General features: G+C 34.7%; 1 protein-coding gene across 3 annotated transcripts in view; it reads right to left on the bottom strand.

Moving 5' to 3' along the window:
- Nucleotides 1-22,859, bottom strand: part of dnc (phosphodiesterase dunce) — a 338,757-nt gene that overhangs the window by 274,155 nt on the left and 41,743 nt on the right. For 2 of the 3 annotated variants that reach the window (XM_066391533.1, XM_066391535.1), the window contains exon 3: nucleotides 17,477-17,515. The exons of the other annotated variant lie outside the window; for it this stretch is intronic. In XM_066391533.1, coding sequence (XP_066247630.1) covers nucleotides 17,477-17,515 — 39 coding nt within the window. The remainder of the gene's footprint in view (nucleotides 1-17,476; nucleotides 17,516-22,859) is intronic. 3 annotated transcript variants of the gene reach the window in all.

Here is a 22,859-nt window from a genome sequence, read left to right as displayed (position 1 = left end):
AGTGGAATTTTACATGAGACAGCTTAAACAGTTAATTAAATTAGAATTCGCTGCCATCAGGATAGAGATTAACAAAATTAAGCTCCATTCAAATCGAGAGAATTGGCTACGTCATTAACCGGTGTCCAAGCCCATTTTAAATTAACCAGACGTTGATAAACAACGTTGGAATTTGAATTAACCAGATTGATACAACGAATGGTTTTTTTCTACGTTATAAACTTCAATTCTTTTTAAAAATCTAGGTGGATTATAAAGGGGCAATATTCGATTTTGACCTACATCCTGATTTCTCGTTCTAAAGTTTTCTATCCCTGGAAATTCTCAGTATTATCCTGGGTAACTTGAGGCCACTTTATTGCACCCGGAATTTTTAATACCCTGTTTCGAATCCCGTTTCCTTGTCCAATTTACAGCTAAGTGGATTTAGTTCCCAACGGAAGTATTGTCTCCCCTAAAAGGCGTAATATAATGAAATTATAAAGTTTAATCCGGTTTTATTGACAGTGATTGCTGAAAGGATGGAAACGTCCTTAGACCATGAAAATTTCTACTTTGTCACTCTCAAACTTAATTCTCGCAACAGCTTTTTCGGTTAATATCATTCTATACCTGGATTTCAAACGTCGCAATCAATTCTCCTGTGGAAATCCAACTTTTCGAATTGAAATATTTTATATTAACAGTGGCGTCAAAGGACCCAGAACAGTCGAGATCGATGATGTGTTTCTGGTAAACATTAAACTTTAGCACAAGTTGGAGGGAGCTGGAACGCACTGATAACAAGGCATGGCGCTCTATTGGCTTCCAGGAATCTCGCAGTACAAATTTGGAACTGTCGTTTAGTTTCAAGTTCATCACTGTTCCGAACAACAAAGCAAGTGTCGCAATATCGTGCGAGAGTACTGGAATATTGATTTCCCACACTGTAAAATTGATACGCAACAAATATTATTTTCAATTCCAGAGGAGGATTTTACTGAAGTTATGAGTTGCTTGAAAATGCCTGCTCGTTTTTTGCCAACAGGTGTAATTATTTCCGATTCAATTGCAAACTATCATAAAGAACAGCTTACGAATAACACATCTGAAGGGGGAAAAGATCCCCAAAATTATTCTCGGCATTAGCAAGGCATTTGATGGCGACGGTGGTTTACTCTACAAATTATACAAATTTCGAGCGCCAGAATCCCTACTTCATATTATCAGAAATCTACTTGAAAACAGACAACTAGAGTACAAATTGACGACACTTTTTCTTTCCCTTGTTCTCCTGAACAAGAGCTCCCTCAAGGATCGGCGATTTCATCCTTCCTTTATAATGTCTCCTGGCCTCATACACAGGGTGTCGGCTTTTGGAGCTCAGTCATGGAAATCTCCACAACCATAAAAGATAGAAGGTCGGTTGAATTAGGACAAAGTTGCACAATTTGGAGTTCAAGAATATGCCGTTTTGAAATTTGAAAATTCCGATTACTTTCGGAGGTATACGGCAAAAACTGAACTTTTGGAAAAATGTTTTTTATTCTTCGTCTTATTTGGCGAGGTCATGCAAATGATTGAGACTTCGTTATTGCAACTTTTCCTCTTCTTCAACATGATAATGTTATACTTGGAATCCGATGTTGGGACTGCACAAAGGCCCCATATACAGGGTGGCTCAGAGTTTTGGTGACAAAAGCCTAGGGGAGATTGCTCTGACCAAAATAAGAAAAAAAGTTAATGTGAACGTGGGTCCGCTAGTGATTTGTTTTCGAGATACAGGGTGTTAAGTTTTTAATAATTCTAAGCATTGTTATTTCTCCATATGGAGTTCAGGGACGTGCCGAGGTATGGCAATTTAATTTTTTCTCGAAAACGAAGCAAGACACGAAAAAAAGCCAAGAGACAAAAATGTACTATTTTTAATGAGGTTATCTGAATATCACAAAAAATACAGGGTGATTTCCTGCAAAAAAAAACAACCGACTTGCTCGCTGGGTACGCTCCTGGAAATTCTGGATCAAATCTAACTGGCCCAGCAGATGTATAATAATTGTTTTAATAAACCGTAAAACTTTTATTCAAATAGGTAAATGCGTTTCTAAGTAATAAATAAACATTTTTTTTAAAACTTAATACCTTGTATATCGAAAACAAAGCACTTGTGCACCCACGTTGATATGAACTTTTTTCCTTATTTTCGTCAGAGGAATCTATCTTAGGCTTTTATCAACACAACTCTGAAACACCCTGTATAATAAGGATAGCTGAAAGACTACTACAAATTCAGGCAATATGGAAAGATAAGAGTCCTAACTGGACCCTGTGAAACCTCAGTGCTTTACAAAACAAACAACCCCGTTCCGTTCCTTTATTCTATTAGAGCATTTCCAAGTGTAATTTCTTTCTTTGCATTTTATGAATGATCGTTGAATCGTTTTTGTCACAGTAGCAGAGAGATTAAATCATGGATAACTTTTTCCAACAAAATGTATCGTATCAAACGCAATTTATGCATCCACATAGGATCCATTATGACAAGTTATGATCTTTGTTAATCCACCTTTTCACAAACATAACTATAAATAACAACCAGCCTGTTTTAAGCCTCAAAGCACTTTCTTATAATGAAACCGTTCGTATATTAATAACTCTTGAGAATATAACAGGTCGCCATGAAGGATATGGATTATATTATCGCTCCATTTAATATTCCTACAGCAAATAACAAAACGCAGGTGTTTTAAGGAGGATATCTCTTCCGCCTAAGTCTCCCGAGAAATTTCCAAATCCTTTCCATCCCGCCTGGAAATAATATCCGATTAGACATTTCTCGGAAAACAATTTCGTTTCCACTTGCTTCCTTTCATAGATAACAAACGGTGTAACCAAATTCCATTATTGGCATAAAGTAATACAAGCGATGTGCTCTGTGCTTGTTCTTTAGCGAAAACGAATGAAATTGGAACATCAAAAGAATTTCCATGTTATGCGAATTTTAAGCGGGTCTCCCATCGCTAACTTTCCGCAAGGGATCATGTGGCGGCCCTGAAGGGTGTAATACGATCCCCTTTTGCCAGTGTTATAGATGTGTGCTTCTTCTGGCCAAATAAATCCCATAAAACAGACCGTTTAGAAAAGAACATTTTATGTATATTAAAAACCTCCATTGAGATAACTGTAAGCATTTATCGATAGAAAATAGCTCTGGTCGAATGTATTGCTGACCCATATAAACAATTTGTCAGTGATGGCTGCCAATATAATTAATTATTATCATGCAGATATTTCAGGGGGCAATGGTACTCTACAATATAAAAAAATGCTAATAGAGTCATATTCAAAAACGCACTATTTTCTATACACAGGGTGGTAAAGTTTAATATTTTGTGTTTTTCTCACGTATATCTGGAGTAATTTTTTTTAATTTTCTGATACCTATTTTCTTTAAAAGCCTCTACAAAAAAATATCTCAAAAAAATATCAAATCCGTCGGTACCCAAACACAGTGTTACGGTTTTTTGGGTCACATGCTATTTTATGCTTTGTATCTTTTTTTGGAACACCTTGTATGAATTCTGATACCTAATTTAAATTCTTTCTTCTATCCTTTAACCGTTTGGTCTCTTGCAGTATTTTCGAATTTTGCACAGTTTTCATAGAATTTTCAAAAACAATCATCCGGCTCAGTTATTAGCTATTTGAAGCAACTCAAATTTAATAAAGCAAAAAGAAATCTAAATGAAAACATCTAAAAACTTATAAAAACTAAAAATCCAAAATATGAGAAAAATGTGAAACTTTGCAATCATGTATATCGAAAATGATGCGTTTTTTCATTATTTTGCAGAGTTCTATCCCCCCTGAAATGTCTCTATGATTATAAGTTACACCCTGTATATTTTGGGCTTCTAAATTAATCGAATTAACCACGGTAACAATTGCGGTAATGTAAATTCAGTAATATTACCAGTATAGCGATAATTATTCCTGTAAGCGAATGCGAAAAAATTTAAAATCTCAACTCATTAAATAAGATCATTTTTTAATTTTCGCTTTCTTTTTAAATACATTAAAACCTAGTTTTTCACCAAAGAAGTCTGAGGTTCTGCACATCAAAAAAGGGTGAAATTTGGATCTTAAAATAGTCAAACGACTAAAAAATCAACATTTTCTTTGTAGCTTCCGGTTTCACAAGTGTTCGAGTAAAATGTATAGTACCCGGATATAAAGCTCGGCCAGACAACATCAAAGGACCGTATTTATAAGCTACGGACCTGCAGGCTTTGAGACCAAACCAACGCTTCAGTCTCTTCGGAGGAAATAAGTTTCAATTTAATGGAATTTTAATATAAGAAAATTGTTTTTCGAAGAAGGTAGTAATTTTATTTGAAAACTACTGTCTGACAAAGGTACATAGAGTCGTTCAACGAAAATTAAAAAAAAAAGATGTAGATAACTCAAAACCTTAGAAAAGGTAACAATTTATATTAAACTTCTTACTGCATAAATTTAATTAAAACGTTAAAAAGTATAGGGCGTCTCTTGCTACGAAGTTGTTATTTAATCAACAAGTGTATTAATGAAAGCGATTAATAATCAAGGGGTTATTAATGCGTGAGCGAAGCTAGCACATAGAGTTGAAATTATTTTTCGATGATTATCAGTGTTCAATTTTCCATTGGAAACTCCTATATATCTGATATAATTAATGTAATTTGCTTCCACGTCTTTCCATTTCTTATCAAATCACCAGGATAAAATCAGTTAAATCACTACTTATGTACAATTTATTTTAACTAAACTTGGCAAAGTTTAATGTATAAAGTGGTGAAACATCAAAAGAATTTTACTGATGAGTTTCGTTGCAGCCTTTATGCCTTAGAAGTTAAAACGTGTCGTGACATGTTTATTACATCCGGAAGTGATGGCTTGGATTCGCTTGAGCTTTAATTTGCATAGCAGGCGATGGGCTTGTTTTCAAATTAAATTCCCGGAAATTTGGCCATGAAGGCAAGACTTCCACAATAAAAGTCCAGTGGACATATAAAATCAAACTAAATTTAAGGTCGCATGACGATTCACATACCATGCTAAGAGGTCTTGGAATCTACAATTTTGACCTTTTTCCAGGGAGTGAAGTCGTCAGACTTAGATTTAAGTCTTGAATTTGGAAATTATAGAATTTTTGGTTCACGAATAACCATAGATTTTTATTCTTATTCGCCAATTTGAGTATTTTTTATTTTTTGATGGCTTGCATTCGAACGAAGTGCAATCATGAATTTTCGATGACGAAATAGTGCAAAACTTTAATTTATGTTTTCGACTTGGGAAATGTGGATTTTTTGGTTCAACGATGAATTTCAAATTTACTCTCGAATTTGAAAATTATTGACTTCTTGGACGTAAAAGTTTTTGTCTCAAATTTATGTGTTTGTCGATTCTGGATCCAGGATATGAAATCATAAAATTTTGGTTCTGTACACAAATTTGATAATTCATGAATTTTAGACCTTGAATTGAAAGCGCAAAATTAAAATTTTAGCCTCCAACTGGAAAATATTTCACTTCTTGATTCAAGACACGAACCAACAAAATTGACGTTTTTTAAACTTTCTGATCTTCGAGTTCAAACACAGAATAGTTCATACAATAAAACGTAATAACCCACGAGAATAAAACAAGACACACCCTCCATCTGTTAAAAAAACAACGTAAATAGAGTATATAACATAGTAACACAGTCACCTTTTCACTTTAACAAGTTATCTTAAAAACATGGAATTTTATTATTTTTCAAGAAAACTTTCGCAGAGTAATAAAAGTTTTATTGACAAAGCATATAGATTTTGTGACATTTCAGGCAACTTGCAGGTTGGTTTAGGATTTGCTGTGACGAACAATCCTGAGTTAAGCTCTGTTTGATTAAGGCTCTTTGAGTAACCTTTTTCTTTGTTTCCATAGAGGATTAGATTAATACAATTGTCAAGTAGGCCTGGGGCATTAAGCGTTGCGGCCCCCAGGCAGTGCAGAACTCGGGACAATCGCCTCGCTAAGGCCCTCATGGACGCAATGTTTGATTGTCTGATTAATTTGAGCCAACCTGAACTACCGGAATTATTACAGTTGAGAATGGATTTCGACTGATTTATAATGTCAAAGACAATAAAACTTTTTATATTGTTATATAACAAATGTAATAATTATTGAACTCGAAATTAATTCGAGATGCCCTGAAATGACGAGAATCAATAGGATCGTAACCAGTTTTTGAGGTACTGGACGTTTAATATGGTAGACGGGTCACGATCCTGTGTTGCGTAAGTAGTCTCAGAGGCCTCCTTAACAATTGGATAAGGTCTTATCCCAGTGATCGAACTCAGTAGGTAACGGTAAGGAATAGTAAATCCACACGTCATTACGTGAGGTGTACCACAGGGATCATGCCCGTCACTTACATTATCGCAGGTCGAGGAAAAATCAATTGAAAACCCGCTTTCCACATTCCATCCAATAAATGCATCAACTGGACCCGGCTAGTCGTCTATCCCAATCTCCATAGATAAGGACTGATAAATTTTGAGCTCTGAATGTGGTGGTATTGCAATTGAACTGAATAGTGCCATTATCTGTAATCCGTTAATTCGGTTGAAATTGAAATTAGATGCCACAGTGTCAAACCACAGTTTCGTATTTAATTAACCACATGGGCGAAATTCCCAATAATGGTTTCTATTAATGGCCTATAATATGTTCATTTACTGGAAATGTGACACACACATTCGACAGTGTCCTGTGCACGGCAGGGTATGTACTGCTTTTGCAATTATGGAAATTTCGGTAATAGCATTAGGATTTTCAGAATTACAGTGATTTCGGTCTGATTTATCCAACTTTGGGGCCGAACAACTTCCCATTCATCCTAAAATATTCAGAAAGTTCGACATAACGACAACCTCCTATGTGTGTCCTATATTTGTACTGGAATGAGTCTTGAATTGAATAATTGAGGGAATTTGCAGCAGGCAAACGCTGTTTCTAAAATTGACGTAGCGGCATTCAAATAAAGTAATTTGTTTACGTATTTAGCGTGGAAATTGACCGACTAATAACTTCTGACCCGTCCTCACTTAAGACTGGAAAGCTCCGAAGCATTCCGATAAAAATTACTAAATTCAAAAGGGATCCTAATTTATTAATGTAGATATACGTAAACCATCTCTAATGAAATTACTTGTTGGAAGGGAAAGCAGATTTTCGTGTCTTTGACAGGAAAATTCGTCGCAAACTATAATAACATGCATAAAATGTAGTGTCAAGGGCTTCTTCATTAACTTGTGTGAAACAGAAGCCTCTTACAATCTATTAACTGCACTGCTTTCTATGCACGAGAAATACCACGAAAGTTATAGTTAAAATTTACGCTGCTACTTTACAGTGCTTTGTTGCAAGGAAGTTTGTGTATGTACGATGCTTTTAAAACAAACGAGTGGTAACAAAAGCCTCGTATTATTTGTAGCTTAACTATAACTAACAAAGTAAACTATTCAGTCGGCTTCAGTGATATGAATTTGGGAAGAAACCAGTGGAACAAAAAATACAATTTTGACGTCATCTTGGTTTATCATCTCATATTAATCATCTTATGGTGAGGAATTCCACTTCCGGTGATTAGAGCCGTTATAGCATAAGGCCAAAGTCCAAAGAACTAAGCAACACAAAAATAATCACGGATTTTACATTTAGGCTTCAGATCATCAATTTCTGAAAAGTAAAGGAGTCAAAATTACTGCCAAAACTTATGTACAGAGTGTCAATTTAAAAACGAACCACTCTCAATATTTCGATCCTTATAGAAAATATGTAAATATGTAAAAACACGTCAATTATATTTTTAAAGAGGACATTTTTTAAGTCGGTTTTTTATTAAATTGCATGCACCCTCTAGCGCGAGTGGGAACAACCACTAAAATCGTAAATAGAAAGGGAGTTGAGTTATATGCCATTTGAAATTTTTTTTCAAATTGTACCTTTTTTTTCATAATTTCATGTCCAAACCATAAAAAAGCTTAAGTATCAACTGTATTGTACAAAAATTGTTTATTAGTGTTTTAAATATTCAAAAGTGTTGTCCATTATTTACTAAACAACAATAAAGTCTATTTTCAAACTCCGCTCTAACATGCATAAAAACTTCTACTTGAACTTTCCTGCACGCAGCTGTAATTCTTCTTTTCAATCCTTTCAAATCTTGAGACTAGGTTTTATAAATAACAGATGATTATTTTGGTTTTTAATTATTTACTTGTATTTGTAAATGCATTTATTTCAATATTCTACTAATAGAAAAAAACAGTAATATAATAATAGACTGTTCAATTAAAAAAGGACGATGAAATTCTTGAAGTTTTTGTAAAATTAGTATTTATTCCGGTAAATTTTATTTCGCGAGCTAAAATATAGTAACAGCGGTTTACAAGACGATCTTCGTTTTCAACAAGATGGAACTCCACTACACTATTTTCTTCCTGTTGACGGTTACACGATAAGTTTCCAGGCAAATGGATTGGGCAAAGAGGATCAATTGAGTGGTCACGACGATCGCCCAATTTAACACCTCTGGATTTTTTCTCTGGGTGCGTATTAAATCTGTTATTTATAAAACCCAGCCTCAAGATTTGGAAGAATTAAAAGAAAGAATTACAGCTGCGTGTAGGAAAGTTTAAGTAGAAGTTTTTGTGAATGTTAAAACGAAATTTGAAAAGAGACTTTATTACTATTTAGAAAATAATGGACATAACTTTGACCACTTAAAAAAGTAATAAACAATTTTTCTACAATACAGGTGATACTTAAGTTTGGTTATGGTTTGGACATGATTTTTTAAGAACTTCTCTAGGAAAAAAACAGGTACATTTAGAAAGGTAATTGAAAGACCTTTCAAATGAAATATAACTCAACCCCTCTTCCCATTTAAGATTTTAATGGTTGCTTCCGCCTCTACTAAAGGATGCATACAATTCAGTAAAAAACCGACTTAAAAAATGTCCCCTTTGAAAGTAAAATCGACATATTTTTGCACATTTACATATTTTCTATAAGGACCGAAATACAGGGGGTGGTTCGTTTTCAAATTGACACGCTGTATATAAATTCTGTGACATTATACGATTTTTAAAGCTATTAAAGATGAGATAATTTAGCAGTTCATGTTTTCCTTAGTCCAAGTGATATTTTCCGACTTTCTTTCTTACGACCCTGATTCTGACAAAATTCTCTCGAAATTTTCTAAATTTATAGAAAACTTTAGAATTTTTTACAATATCTTTAAGGAAGAACGTGTCGTGATTCTCCAAGCCATAACGAATTTTCCAAAATCAAAAAGGGAAAAAAAGAATAATCGGTAATGTGAGAAGGTTCCTTCCTATCTTTCTGAATCTCAACATACATACAGCAGCGTAAAAAGTTTTATCTTGTGTTTTAATCCCTCGTTTATACGTATCTCCAATTTCTATACCATTATGATAAACAAATCGAGTTCATTTAAGATTAATAGATATTTGTTTTGTTAGTAAACAAAACCATTCAAACTTAAACCAGTTGATATTCTTAAATCAAAGGAACATTATTACAATGATGACCCTAGAGACGCAAATTCGTTCAGTTTTGCTTTAAACGTATAAACTAGACCTAAAAGCCATAGACGCAGGACATAAACTGCGCCAAATGTTTGCGGAGGATGCCCTCTGAGATCGAAAAACGCAATTTTTGTTCTCAAAATTTTGGTAACGAGGATTGATCCCTCATAGATGAACCTTGAAATGGAAGACCGGAAGTTGTGGATGATGGCACTTAACGGAAATCATTGAGGCTGATCTACACTAAATTTGCACAGAAGTAGCCACACGGCTAAGTGTTTCAAAAACGACTCTCAGAAACCTTCTTGATAAAATTGGTAAAATAAAAAAGCTGGATAAGTGGGTTCCTCACAAACTAATCGACCATAGTCAATTGAATCGCTTGTCTATCGCATCTTCTTTTTTGTCTAAAGTAAATAATACACCATTTTTTGATCGGATCATCACACGTGATAAAAAATGGGTTTTGTATGACAACACAAGACGGTGTTACTAGTAACTCTCTCTCAAAAATGTTTCCTAAGAAGGATTTACACCCAAAGAAAGTTTAGCTATCTGTTTTTTAAACTTTTATAGGTATAATTCATTTTGAGCTCCCTAATCAAGGCAAATTTATTACAGCAAATATGTACACATTTACACTCGACAGAACCAGCGAAAAATCGCGTGGATTTTCACCCTTCTCTTGTCGATCAAAAGGGCCCATTACTCCTTCAAAATAACACCTGTCCTCATATGGCAAAGATCGCACGGGAAAATTAGTTAGCGATTGCTTGGAAAACTATACCTCACCCGCCATATTCTCCTGATTTATCCCCTTCTGACTATAACCTGTCCAGAGCGGTGGATAACAGTATGAAGGGAAAAGCGTTCTCTAACCACACCACCTTGAAAATAGCGTTGAAACTTTATTCTCGTCCAAACCAGCTAATTTTCATCAACTAGGAAGTCGAGACTTCGAATTGGGAAAAGATTTTGAAGAGTGAAGATGAGTATTTTAGTGAATAAGTAATATTTAAATTATTCGTTTGCCTTATTCTTTCCTCATAAAAAAAACGATAGGACTTTTTGCGGTACCTGATAACATGAGCTTCCGGAATTTTTTTGTCATAATGTATAGCACATGCATCTTTACATCCTTCCTAGTTTCACTTTATTAATGTCCCACCAACTACATTCTGGTTTTAAACCTCATTCACTGAGAGCACACAGTTGAAGTTTCATTTTTGGAAGCATTGTGCCAGACTTCTATTGTCTTCCTGGTAACAAATGATAATACAAATTTGTGCAGCCTGAAGTTTAGAAATTGTATACAGTTTTGTTGCACAATATAAGCCAGAACATTTATCTCAATTAGCAGATAGATTACTTTGAAATCATTTTTTTTTTCATGAACTTATAGCATTTTAAGTGTCAAAAGGAACGAAATGTGATCCTTTTAAAATAGCAACAAGAGGGCGGAAGAGGAAAACGTCTTCATTTAATTTTAGTTATGAAGCTTAATTGCTCCTTAATTAAATCCTTATTCTCCAGCCCCTGACAAAACTCCCTTATTATGTGGATAATTTATGGTGGGAGCCGCGAATATGTTAGGGTGAAACACATTCATAATTGTTATTCGGCGAAATTTGTATTCTCCTAAGCTCCAGCGAACCCATTAACGAATTGCCTGGAGATGAATTTGGTGGCACTAAAACAGCATGAAGAAAGCAATATCCATCTTTTAAAGCAGCTTCTAAGCTTCGATCTCCAAGCTTCAGCGAAAACTCACCAACAGTTTCGAGCTTCATAAAAGCTCTTATTATAAATACTCCCACAGTAAAGTTAAGAGCGGATTATGCAAAATTGTAATTTTGCCAAAGTTTTTTACTTAAAACACCCTTCTCGGGTAGTTTGCTTTTATGATATTTAGCCTGCATATCGTGAAAATACCTACTTGAAGGGCTTACCTAAATTACGCTATAAATGTTTAAGTGGGCTTGAAACGTGTTTTTAATTGCCTCCGATTTGTTTTGAATATTTGGGGTAATAAATGACATTAGACCACTACAAATTTGAATACATAGACTCGGATTCGTTCAATTTTTTTTTCCATCTAAAAATGTTTTTAAGAGGTTTCAGGTCGACTCTACATAGAGCGAATTAGATTTTTAACAACCATTCGAGATCTCTAGAGGAAAAAACTCGATATTGAAGGCTGCACTTATCTGAAATTGGTTACACACATAATCCTCCTCTCCATCTCCAAGACATAATTTTTGAGGTTTATAACTTTCTGTTAATAAAGTATAAAAGCCACCGTCTTCCGGGGATTTATTTCCTTTTGCGCTTCAAAAAGGAGAGACGGTTTTTTTAAAAATGAGACCTCTTCAAAATGTCAATATAAATAATTTATTCATTTTGTGAATACATTCTGTGAGGCCCGTTCCGTGAGGAAATGAAAAGCGACTTCGACATATCGATGTACCAGCCAATGTACAGGGTGCCTCAAACTGGACGTCTCTATACCTATTGAGACACCCTGTATATATGTATATGAAATTCATTGAACCTTAAACACTGATATTAATATGCTTTGTTTTACCTGGATAGTTTCTGATATATAGGTCTTATTTTATTTTTTAGATACAGATTTGATATCTTTTGGTTTTATTCTGGAGGGACTTTTTATCCCCGATTCAACGATGTATGTACATATCACAAAAGTGAATATTCCGACGTTTCCTTAAAAAAATCAACAGATTGGTTCATGGAAGCTTCAGTTCGAATCTGAGCAACGCTGTAAAAGTATTGAAATTTTGGGCAAAAGATACTTTCAAAATACGGTAAAACAAATAAAATCAGGTGAATATTTAAAAAAGTTGGAACCATTACTTTAGAAACTAAACAGCAAAATAAAAATGCATTAAAATCAGTGAAGATAGAAGATATATGCCCCAAAAAAGACTAAAATAATGTAGTATCGCAACTCAATATGGTATTGAGTTTCAACACTAAAGTAGATATAGGATGGTGATTATATCCAAAGCAAAGGGAATCACAGTTCAAAGAAGTAGAAGTATAAGTGAGCGTTTATTTACAGTGGAACACAAAAGGAGAAAAGGGCAGACCTAGATCTGATGCCCACCAATTTACATTCAGGACTGGCCGGGTCCGTCCTTTCTCTTAAAAACTATTCTATTTGGTAACGGGATTTCTCACCCCCGCCCGGTCAACATCTGGGTGGCAGAGACCCAGAAAAACCGTTACCCCATCCATCTAACTCATCCTACTTCGCGGAAGAATGCGGAGTCATAAAAATGAGAGGCATAACACAAACAATATTAAAAAGACGTCGAAGGTCGCTTACTACGATTCTTAACCATGACTCAGTTTTACAACCCCACAATAATAATATCAACAGTAAAAAAAAACAGGCGCACCAACAAATTTTATTTTTCTCGATTATGTATTGTGGAGATTTAAATTTTTTGAACGAAACGAAAAGTTTTTATAATATTTAGGTAAAGAATAATGCGAAATTAAAAATTTAAGGTAATGCTGATTTCTATCATCTACTACCAAAGCAATATTTGAGCCACGATTTTTAGATGCAACACCATTTTAAAATAGCGAGTAATGTTTCACGACAAAAGACAAAAAGTACAATTCAAATGAAAGTAAGAAGGGTTATCCAAAAAAATCAAATCACATGGCAATATGTTTGGAAGTAAACTGCTGGAAAATACCTAAAAATTATTGTCGCTATTTTATGAAGAAAAAAGAAGTAAACACTGTGGAATCATTTTTTAGTAGTCTCACATCTGAACGAAAAACTAATCTTATCAATTGTAAACAATAATATAACAGAAGTACATTTTCAATACATTTTTTTTTCACATTAACTAATGTCCCGGTTTTTTCCAATCGAATTTACTTCGCATTGAATTTTCTGTTCTACTCCTAAATTTCTAAAAAGAGCCAGAAAATCATTCTCTTTCAAAAGAAATACTGCGCTATTTGTGTAACTCATGTCATATTGCAGTGTTATGGTCTTGCCCTTTTAAAACTATGCATTTCCTAACAAGTTGCCTGAATATATGTATATGTAGCTATTGTAGTCATTTTCAATTTCAGCAAACGTTCTATTAGCTAATGAAAGTAATAAATCATTAAGTACTGAATATTCGAGGAAACGACAATAAATTCGAAACTATCCCTTCATACTGTCTCCTCAATGAAGTTACTGCAGGTTTTTTTCATAGTCCGGTAAACCGCCCTAAGATATTCTTCGGAGACTCGTAAAAAAGTCCCTTTTGCACGTAAATATCAAATAATTCGCCCTTCTCTTTCCATCGGCTTACAAGTGGATGCCCTAAAGTATTTATAACCAACGTATCGACCTGAGTGTGAATTAAGTCTATTTCGGTAACATCAGAGTTTGAACGAGATTTTGCTCCCGCAGCCAGTTTACGAAGAATAAATTATACATTCGGTACACTTCAGTGATAATTTGACGTTGTAGGGGCAAAAAATGTTCCATTTTCGTGGAATTTTTAAAAACAATCAACAAGGCTTTATAATAATAATGTATGATTATTCACGATTACGAAGGGATCTATTTGAAGCTCCGTACCAATTTCCCAGCTTGACAGAGCTTTACCCCTTTCCGCGCTTCTATTTCGTGATTATCATTTATTCAAGATATTCTAATGTAATTTCTTTCTCTGGTATGCGCCCTAGTTTAGCACCTGTTTCTCTCTCAAACAGCTTCCAGGGTTCAAACCAAGAAATTGGCGTATCGATCAGTATTTCAAAACGAGGTTAATTAAGGTTTCATGAATGTTCAAATAGAACAGTTTAAATTTGTCGTCAACTGAATTATAAATTACTGCATCTTATGGAACTGAAGAATGTTCAGTGTCTGCACGTATCGAAAATGTGATTACAGTTTCCCACTTATTTTGAACAAGCACGTAGACCTGCCCTTGTGACCTGCTAGTTCAAAGTAATTACCCTTAATCTTGCCCTTAATTGGCCTAAAAGGTAAGATAAACGGTTTCGTGTAAACCCGTATATTTTTATAGACCATTTCATGGGACGATTTATACTTTCCTGTTCTGATTGGAGGGGCCGGATGGGGCACGCTAAGATTAATTAATAATTAGGGTTTTTCTAACTGGGTTAAGGGCGAAAGCTAATCAATAGTGACCGTCCTTTGCATAATTTACTAAGAGTTTAAAGTAATGGATAAATTCTGGAAATGGAGTCTGCAGTAAAGCTATTTTGAACTGTTTAATAAACAGAGAAATAAATTTATGATCGCAAATTTCGCCAATCTACTGAAAAAAATAGGAAATTTAAATTTAGCTGGAACAAATATTCTTCTATAATAGACAAGTAAGGTTAAAAACCGTGATAAATATTAGCTTTAAGTGTAGGTTTATGGCTTAAAAGTACTTCGGAATTGGTACATCTATTATTCACTAACTAATATGATCGAGAATCCTTGAAAACTTTTTTCCCGATTTACAGATCTAAACAAAAAAAAATAGCCACAAATCTGGCGAGTGAACAGGCCACTAAATCTGTCCAACAATTTCAAGGCAAAATCTAAATCTATTCCAGATGGTAAAAAATTATTCCATAAAATTCAACAGCTACAAAAATCGCTATTCTCCTATAGATTTTTTTTTTAGTTCAGAAAGATGTTTCTGGAATGTAGTTCCAGAAACAGGTAATTATTTCCAAATTCTTCCTTTCAGAGAAACTATCAACATAAACATTGAACACTTAAGCACAGAGAATTATTCTCAACACGCATGCACATTAAGGAGCCACTTAATTGTAATTGAGAATTTAATCATTCCGCTTTCTTGGTATTATTGAGACTCGTATTGAAGGTGAATTCGAAGTTCAATTCAGTCGCTTCGGTAAGCTCCTCAGTTAATTACAAGTGAAACTGGGGTTTGAATCGTTCAATAAATGACTGAGTTCTATGGTTTCTTGTCACATAAAAGTAGTAGTTGAAAAGTGCAATATTTACATAATTTCCCCGATAAAAAACTCATTTAAACTTAATATTTCTGCATCCACTAAGTACGTCTGCATAAGATGCAATACAGCACGAATATAAAGAAATAATCACGCTCATATCTTCTTCGTAAATTAGGACGGTGCATTTAAATGTCAAGGAATTTCATATAATTTTAAGATGTTTATAGTCGTATTAACCCCATCATGACTTTAGGAATAACCGTAGTTTGCAGAACAGTTTTGAATTAAAACTACATCATAAATTTTGTTTTCATGGTATATTATTTGGTTCTTGTTTTAGTTCACTGAATGATCTTTGTTACATCAGTATTAACGCTCACACACAAACGACACAATAATCACACATTTCTTAGCAATAAAAATCATTCTAATCACGATGCAATGATTCACAGCTCTTGCACAATTATTAAAGCCACAAAAACGACACAGATGAGTCCCAACTAGCAGATTAGGAAAACGTTAACAAGTGTAAAGGAAATTAATTAGAAGATCATATATTAATAAAGAGATCTGCCAAGCATGTTAAAGACGTTTTGTTGTACAATAAGGTAAAGTCCTGGTACGCCCAAAACACACATTTTGCGGTTGGTCTCGTTTCAGTACTTCGCGTACTCTTTCTCTTTCCACTAAGATTAGAACATACTTCTCTCTCTCTCTCTCTCTCTCTCTTTGCAAACCACACCCGATCAAACCTGAATATTCTTGTACGGACTTTACAGATTAAAATTTGGATAAAATTTTGGCGAATTTTACTTCTTTTTGCTCACTTTTTATCCTAAAAAGGGAAAACCTAAATTCTCGGTGTGTTCAACTCGCTTTAAATAAAACCCCTACAGACCATTTTTTTCCTCTTTAATTTGTTTTCTCTCCCCGGGTTGGAAAAAGGCAAACAAATATTTATACACTTGTTAATTAGAATTTTCGCTCTCGAAGTCGCAGTCTCGAAGGGCATTGAACATTTTCAATCTTATTTCAGGTCCAAATTTGGTCATTTTAACCTAAATTGCTAGTTGGGCCATTACAGTTTTAGCCCCGCACTAAGGAAACTTGTTAGCATCCTAATGGTCTTTCGAACGATGGTGAGTTTCCTTTTTTCGGAGCCAAATCGAATAAAAGCCTTCGGATTTGAGAATTCTTCAGACGAAAGCAAAGAAATTTAATCGAAGACCGACGAACAATGGCGTTCAAGAATTTCTGTCTGCCATAATAAATTGAACCGATGGGTCTATTGTTGCCATTAAAACTACTTATTTTCTGGTATTTGATCGTCAGAGATGATTTCTAAGAAGACCACTTTAGGTAGACATAATAATTATTATAGTTGGAATACCTTTCAGTAATAAAAGCCAAGTCATGGCATATATCACAGATACGAAGGACTTTATGGGATGCTTTTGCTATCATCGGCAATAAAAATATATAGTTGAGAAGTATTTTAATGGGTGTTAGAGAAAATTTAATTTCAACAAGTCTTTAATTTGCGGACAGTTTTAACAATAAATTTCTCTAATACTTCGAGGAACTCACGGCGCTGAAACTAAACTAGAATATAACATAAACTCAGTGCAACACTGGAAACTATTCCTACTATTACAGAGGATTGATAAGGGGCCTCATCGGCATTGTGCATCTCCACTCAAACATCAACATAAAGTATGGCTTTAGTTTCCCTTTATAGGGTGAATGGTCTATTTACTTCCAATTACGAACTACAGCAAACATAACACAAAACACCGGCCAACAGGATTACACAATTAGAGGATTATACCTATATTGACATAAATAATACAATCACGGGGGAATGACTGTTTGCTCACCTAGGTATGTCTAACACGAGGTCTCTTTTCGTCGATGGTCTGAAATATAGATAAAAACGTTACACGTTGTTGCGGACAGAAAAGTATTATGTTACACTTAAACGGCTTAAATGCTTTAAAAATGGAGCTTTTCTCTCCTGGCCCTGAAGGAAAAGTGCCCTATAATGTCTTCGTTGGCTTACGATCTGCAGCATGTCGCACATACATATTATGGACCCTTTTCGAAGCCGCTAAACCTAACGTCACGAATTTAAATGAGGGAGAGAAAATATGATATTTCTCTAGATCGTAACATAAATTGTATTAAGATATTGTCAAGACTTGGGACATTTTTTCGCCCTCTTTTGCAACGCAAATTGACAAGTATTGATTGACGTGAATGCGAGTGATGTGGGAAGCAATTTTACAATAATATTTATATTCCAGTCAAATCCCGTTGAAAATGCTTTTCCTTCATCCTACATCATCACCGAGATCATCACCTCTGATTCAACAATAGAATCGTCTTGTGTGTCGTAGAATTTGCGAGTGAAAAATTCAGTTACCCTCTATATATTTATTTCTTTTTTTAGATTTTGTGGATATACCAACGCTAAAATCAATGAGACGTCGTAGTAAAAATCTACCGGCAAGATCCCCTAACGAAGAAAACTGGCTATGAAGATGTAAAATTTATTTTAGAAATATCAAAAAAATATCCTTTTTTTGGGATGTCTCTAGAATTAGTAGAAATTTTCTAAATTTAAAAAATCAATTTTGCTAGGCATAAAAATCCTCAAGTTTGTCCCAACCCTCTATGTCTGTGATGGAAACCTGAACAATGGCAGTGATCGGAAAAAGATTTTGAGGCAGCACATCGATTCCTGATATCTGAATTCCTTAGTTCACTTCTTGCCTTGAGCGTAGAACTTGGGAAAGTCGCTTCTTCTTTGGCTTTCGTCGTCGTGTAGAATGGATAATCTCCGAGATCCTTTGTTATCCCTTCGTCTTCGACATCAGTGGAGATTTTTCTGTGCTTGAAGAAGGAACGGCATTCTTGCTAACTCCGAGTTCTGCTCAAATATTCCGTATAGAGATGCCATGCGTCTCAAACGAATATGTATTAAACCTTTCGGTTCTGGCATGAAGGAGGGCATGCTAATAATTTTATCTTTAAGACAAAATGTGACCCATCAAAGACAGTTAAAAATGTAACAACTTGAAAATCTAATATCAAGGTTCTTTGTTAATAATTTAGGAGCTAAGAGTATATTTCATTGTCCCAGAATTTTTTCGACACTACTGTACACCACCAATAAATGGTGCTTTACACTTTAGCTGCACGAGCGCGGAAAATAGGTACTTACATTATAAGACCTAAAAGTAGTGTTTTGTAGTCGAGTCAAATAAATTCGGCCTTGGAGAGCTCTACTAAACACATTTTCGCTTGCGGGAGTTTTGTCGATATTTTATTGGTGTTTTATATGTATTTGATTTTCCACGGAATGGCATATACGTGATTCTAAAGCAATTGAATTTTTCCAAAGTTTTATAGCATTTTTTTCGTAGACAGAGGGACCTGAAAACTAAATAATGAAGATCGGAAAATGGTTTTCTCGATCCCTTAGGTCAACTTTCAGTTCCTGATAGGCAAACACTACTTTCAGGTGGAACAATTTAATAGGAAGTTCACACTGTCTGGCTGGAGCTAACAGATATCTCTTTCCATTTAAAATATTCAGCTTAACGTAATGTAAACATGGTTGTACTTCATTAATCCCGTTTCAAAAACTACATTTTTATTGAAATAGAATTTGTTCTAATTAAACTCAGAATTCCATTTATTTCAAAATGTGGGTAATAATATTTATTTAACTCCGTCGTGTACGTATTTTATTTACGTACGGATATTTACGAGGTAATTTAATGTTCGTAAAGTAAACTGGAAGATTTATGCTCATGCATTTAGATCAACACATCTATTTGTGCCTTCATTTGATCGCATGTTAGCGAGATGGTAATTTGCAATGCCTTTTCAATTTTACTTTCTAATTAACTGTACAGAAATCAGTGGACGCAGCAAAATTCCACAGAAAAAACATCACAGAGCAGGTTCCATTTGAATCAATACGACTGAACTTGTTTAAATAAAATTTATTTACTGATTTACTTACCATCAAAATTAAAAATACATACTTCGCAACGTTCTTTGAAATGTTTTGACCGCATGCTATATTGGGGAATCATAGGCGTTTCCAGTCTTCACATTTAATTCTTATTGAAATATCCTGATCCCTGTAATCGACCCATCGCTCCCTATTCAACTTCACAGAAAAGTATATAAAATCTGGAGGCATGTTCACACAGTAGGTCTCTACCCTATCTATTGAAAAACCTCTATGCGTCCTAATTTGCATCTCTCTTATCAAAGGAAAGAGTAAACTTTGAGGGTTGATAGCATTTTCCAGTCACGATTCCAGTTGAACCAAGTTTCAAATAAAACCAAATTTGCCCCCGAATATATGTTATGGGATTTCGTTCAGATAAATGTGAAAATTAGGATGGGGTGGTTAACTCGGGTCCAGAGGGATTATCCAGGATTTTTGCCTAAATTATGCTGCGCAGGGTGGTCTAAATCTATTGAATTTAGGGTTTTCTCACAATCTGGATAAGATAGGATATACGCTTTCTGCGCTCTATTTGCAAGAAAAATGATTGGGACACACTTCATTCCCCTATCTTTATCAGTCCCCCCACTACGGGGGGGCTCTCAAAACTTGCTATTCATAGCAAACCCCGATAGCTCGAGAACAGGAGTTAAGACAGTATTAATCATTTCTCGATTTAACATTAGGTTGCCGAGCTATGAAGGTCTCGTAGGAATATCAAGTTTTGAGAAGCCCCCGTAGCGAGAAAACTAAAATCCGCTATCATTTTTAGTTTTAGAATGCGGTTTGCACCATTCATTTTTCCTTTAAAATCGATTCTAGAAAACGTGTATTAGCTCTTTAATATCCCCTACAGATTCTAAGAAACGTATAAATTCCATCGGAATGGAGCCACCCAACATACCTTCTATCTCAGGATTTGTGGCATGATTGCGCGGTATGGTCCTTTCATAATGCACATTTTATGAATATACAGGATGTTTTCCTGAGAAAGCATTCCTATTATTATTTAAGGCGAATTTCATCTCATCGGAGTTCTGTCCACCCTCATGTTCTTCTAAAAATCCCTTCGCAATAGGTGAGCTTCAAATTACGTTGGTCAGCGAAGTGTACTCCAGTGACCGTCCTTTAAGAATAAATTGTATAGATTGGACAAACTCCTGACATATTGAGGTTGACGAGATAAGACTGAAGCATGTATTTTTATGTTCAACAGACATATCGAAGTAGTTTATCATATATTCTGGCGACTACGCAAAATTTAATAGACGATTTATTTTCTGCGAGAAATGGTTTAGGATTCGAATTTTTAGCATTTATGCGGGAGTAGGCACAATGAATATAAAATAAGTAATAAAATTACATAATGGAAATTTGCAAGCAATCTGCTTTGTGGGCATTCCACTGGTTGCAATTTAATATTACGGATAGTTAGAGAATGAAATTGAGCAAAAATAACCGCAAAATGGATAAAAAGAACTTATCCGTTTTTAAACAGAGTGAGTGTAAAATTCACTTTTTGCCGGTGCGAACGTGCAATAAATACTACAAATTTATTGCATATTTTTCTGGGTAAAGGCTATAAATTACAAACTGAACGTTTATAAAATGGCTTTAACTTAAATAGAGAGAAGAGCGATAACAGAATGTTGTAAGTGCAGAGAGGTTTTTTTTCCTTCTTCGTTAGTTGCAGATGCGCCGAATAGTCTCTAACTCCTCGTATGTCAAAATTGAATAAATATCCTTCATCTCCACCTTTCTACCACCAATATGAACATATTAAACTTTCGTAAACTACACCTTTGAAGCGTCATAATCTGCTTAACAGAAAACTGCTTGCAGAACCCGACTTTCTCATAGTTAAAGCTCCGAAAAAGCTTAAAAAACTTTACTCCATCCTGGTAAACTAATGCTATTAAGAAAAGTTGTGAAAAGTTCGGAATAAAGAAGCAAAACGGTTTTTATAACTGCTGAACTATACGGCCCCAGATTGTTTTGTTCCGGAAATAATAACAGTGAAGTAGAAAGAAGTCGGGCCTAACGTATTTTTAAAATCACGCAATTTTTCAGCTTCACGGACTTAGGTACAAATTCGAAACCTATTATAGAAATGGTGCGGATTTTAAATAGTGATGGTATGGGTCTATTGTGAAAAATAAAAACTTGAAGACACATATTGTTTTGAATAGCAACAATTTTGACTAAAAAAGGCTAAAATAAGATTTTTTATTTAAACATAAGTCGGAAACGCGTCGTTGGTGATACACAGGGTGTTAAACTTTCAGATTATTTTAGATGTTACTTCAGAAGTGCTTTAGTTTTCTGGATATTAAAATCTGCATAAGTACATTTTAATAATGTAGAATTAACCCTAATATTAGAAAACAAGATGATGCGTTACCTGCTGTTTTAGCAAGTAGCTCGAAAACAGTTAAAACTGCGGAAAAATCCCTGAAACATAAAATATTCTTAATTTAACAAGTAATTCCAGAAATAAGTGGCCAGTTTCGTACTACAAAAAGCTTTTGCGTGAAAAAACGGGGCCTGCCTCAGAAAGTTAACCACCCTGTAGATCTTGATAATGATTTTTCAATCTTTTTGTGTAAATTTTCAACACTAATGCGTACAAAATATCAACGTGACTGAAACAGCGCTGAAGCAAAATTAACTGTGCTGAAGCAATTTTAACAATCTAGATTTGAATAACGAAGCGTTTGCCATCGTCATATTTAAAGGAATCTTAATTTGACCTAATGAATCTCCTACCAAACCATTAACACGCTATTTCCGGACACCACGGTATATTAATGTAATATTTTACTTTGATTAAAACATTCAAACAACCCGTGATAAAATCATTGTTAACTCTCAAGCATGGCCATTTTGCCGGCTTATTTACTTGATTAAGCCCCGGTTAAATCTAATCACTGTGCACAAAGTTGTATTTCCACATCGAGAGCAAAGTTTACGCTTTCCTGGAGAATCATCTCTCGTCTCGCTTTAAGCAATAAAGAAGCCATTGGCCAATAATAATGAAGCGGAACTCATTTCAATTTTCGTCCGCACATCAGGACACTTAATAAATATTTCACTATTTTTATTAACAAGCAATGTTGCCTGAATTTTCGGGCCTAAAACTACCTTAATAATCTGTAAAAGCCCCTTTGGCTTGCGGAGGACTGGATAATAAAATAGGATTTGCGTCCGTAAAAAGACAAGCCCCAATACATTTATAC

Source organism: Euwallacea similis, chromosome 7, assembly GCF_039881205.1.
Source record: "Euwallacea similis isolate ESF13 chromosome 7, ESF131.1, whole genome shotgun sequence".
NCBI classification, from domain to species: Eukaryota; Metazoa; Arthropoda; class Insecta; order Coleoptera; family Curculionidae; genus Euwallacea; species Euwallacea similis.
This window is presented reverse-complemented; position numbering and strand designations above follow the sequence as displayed.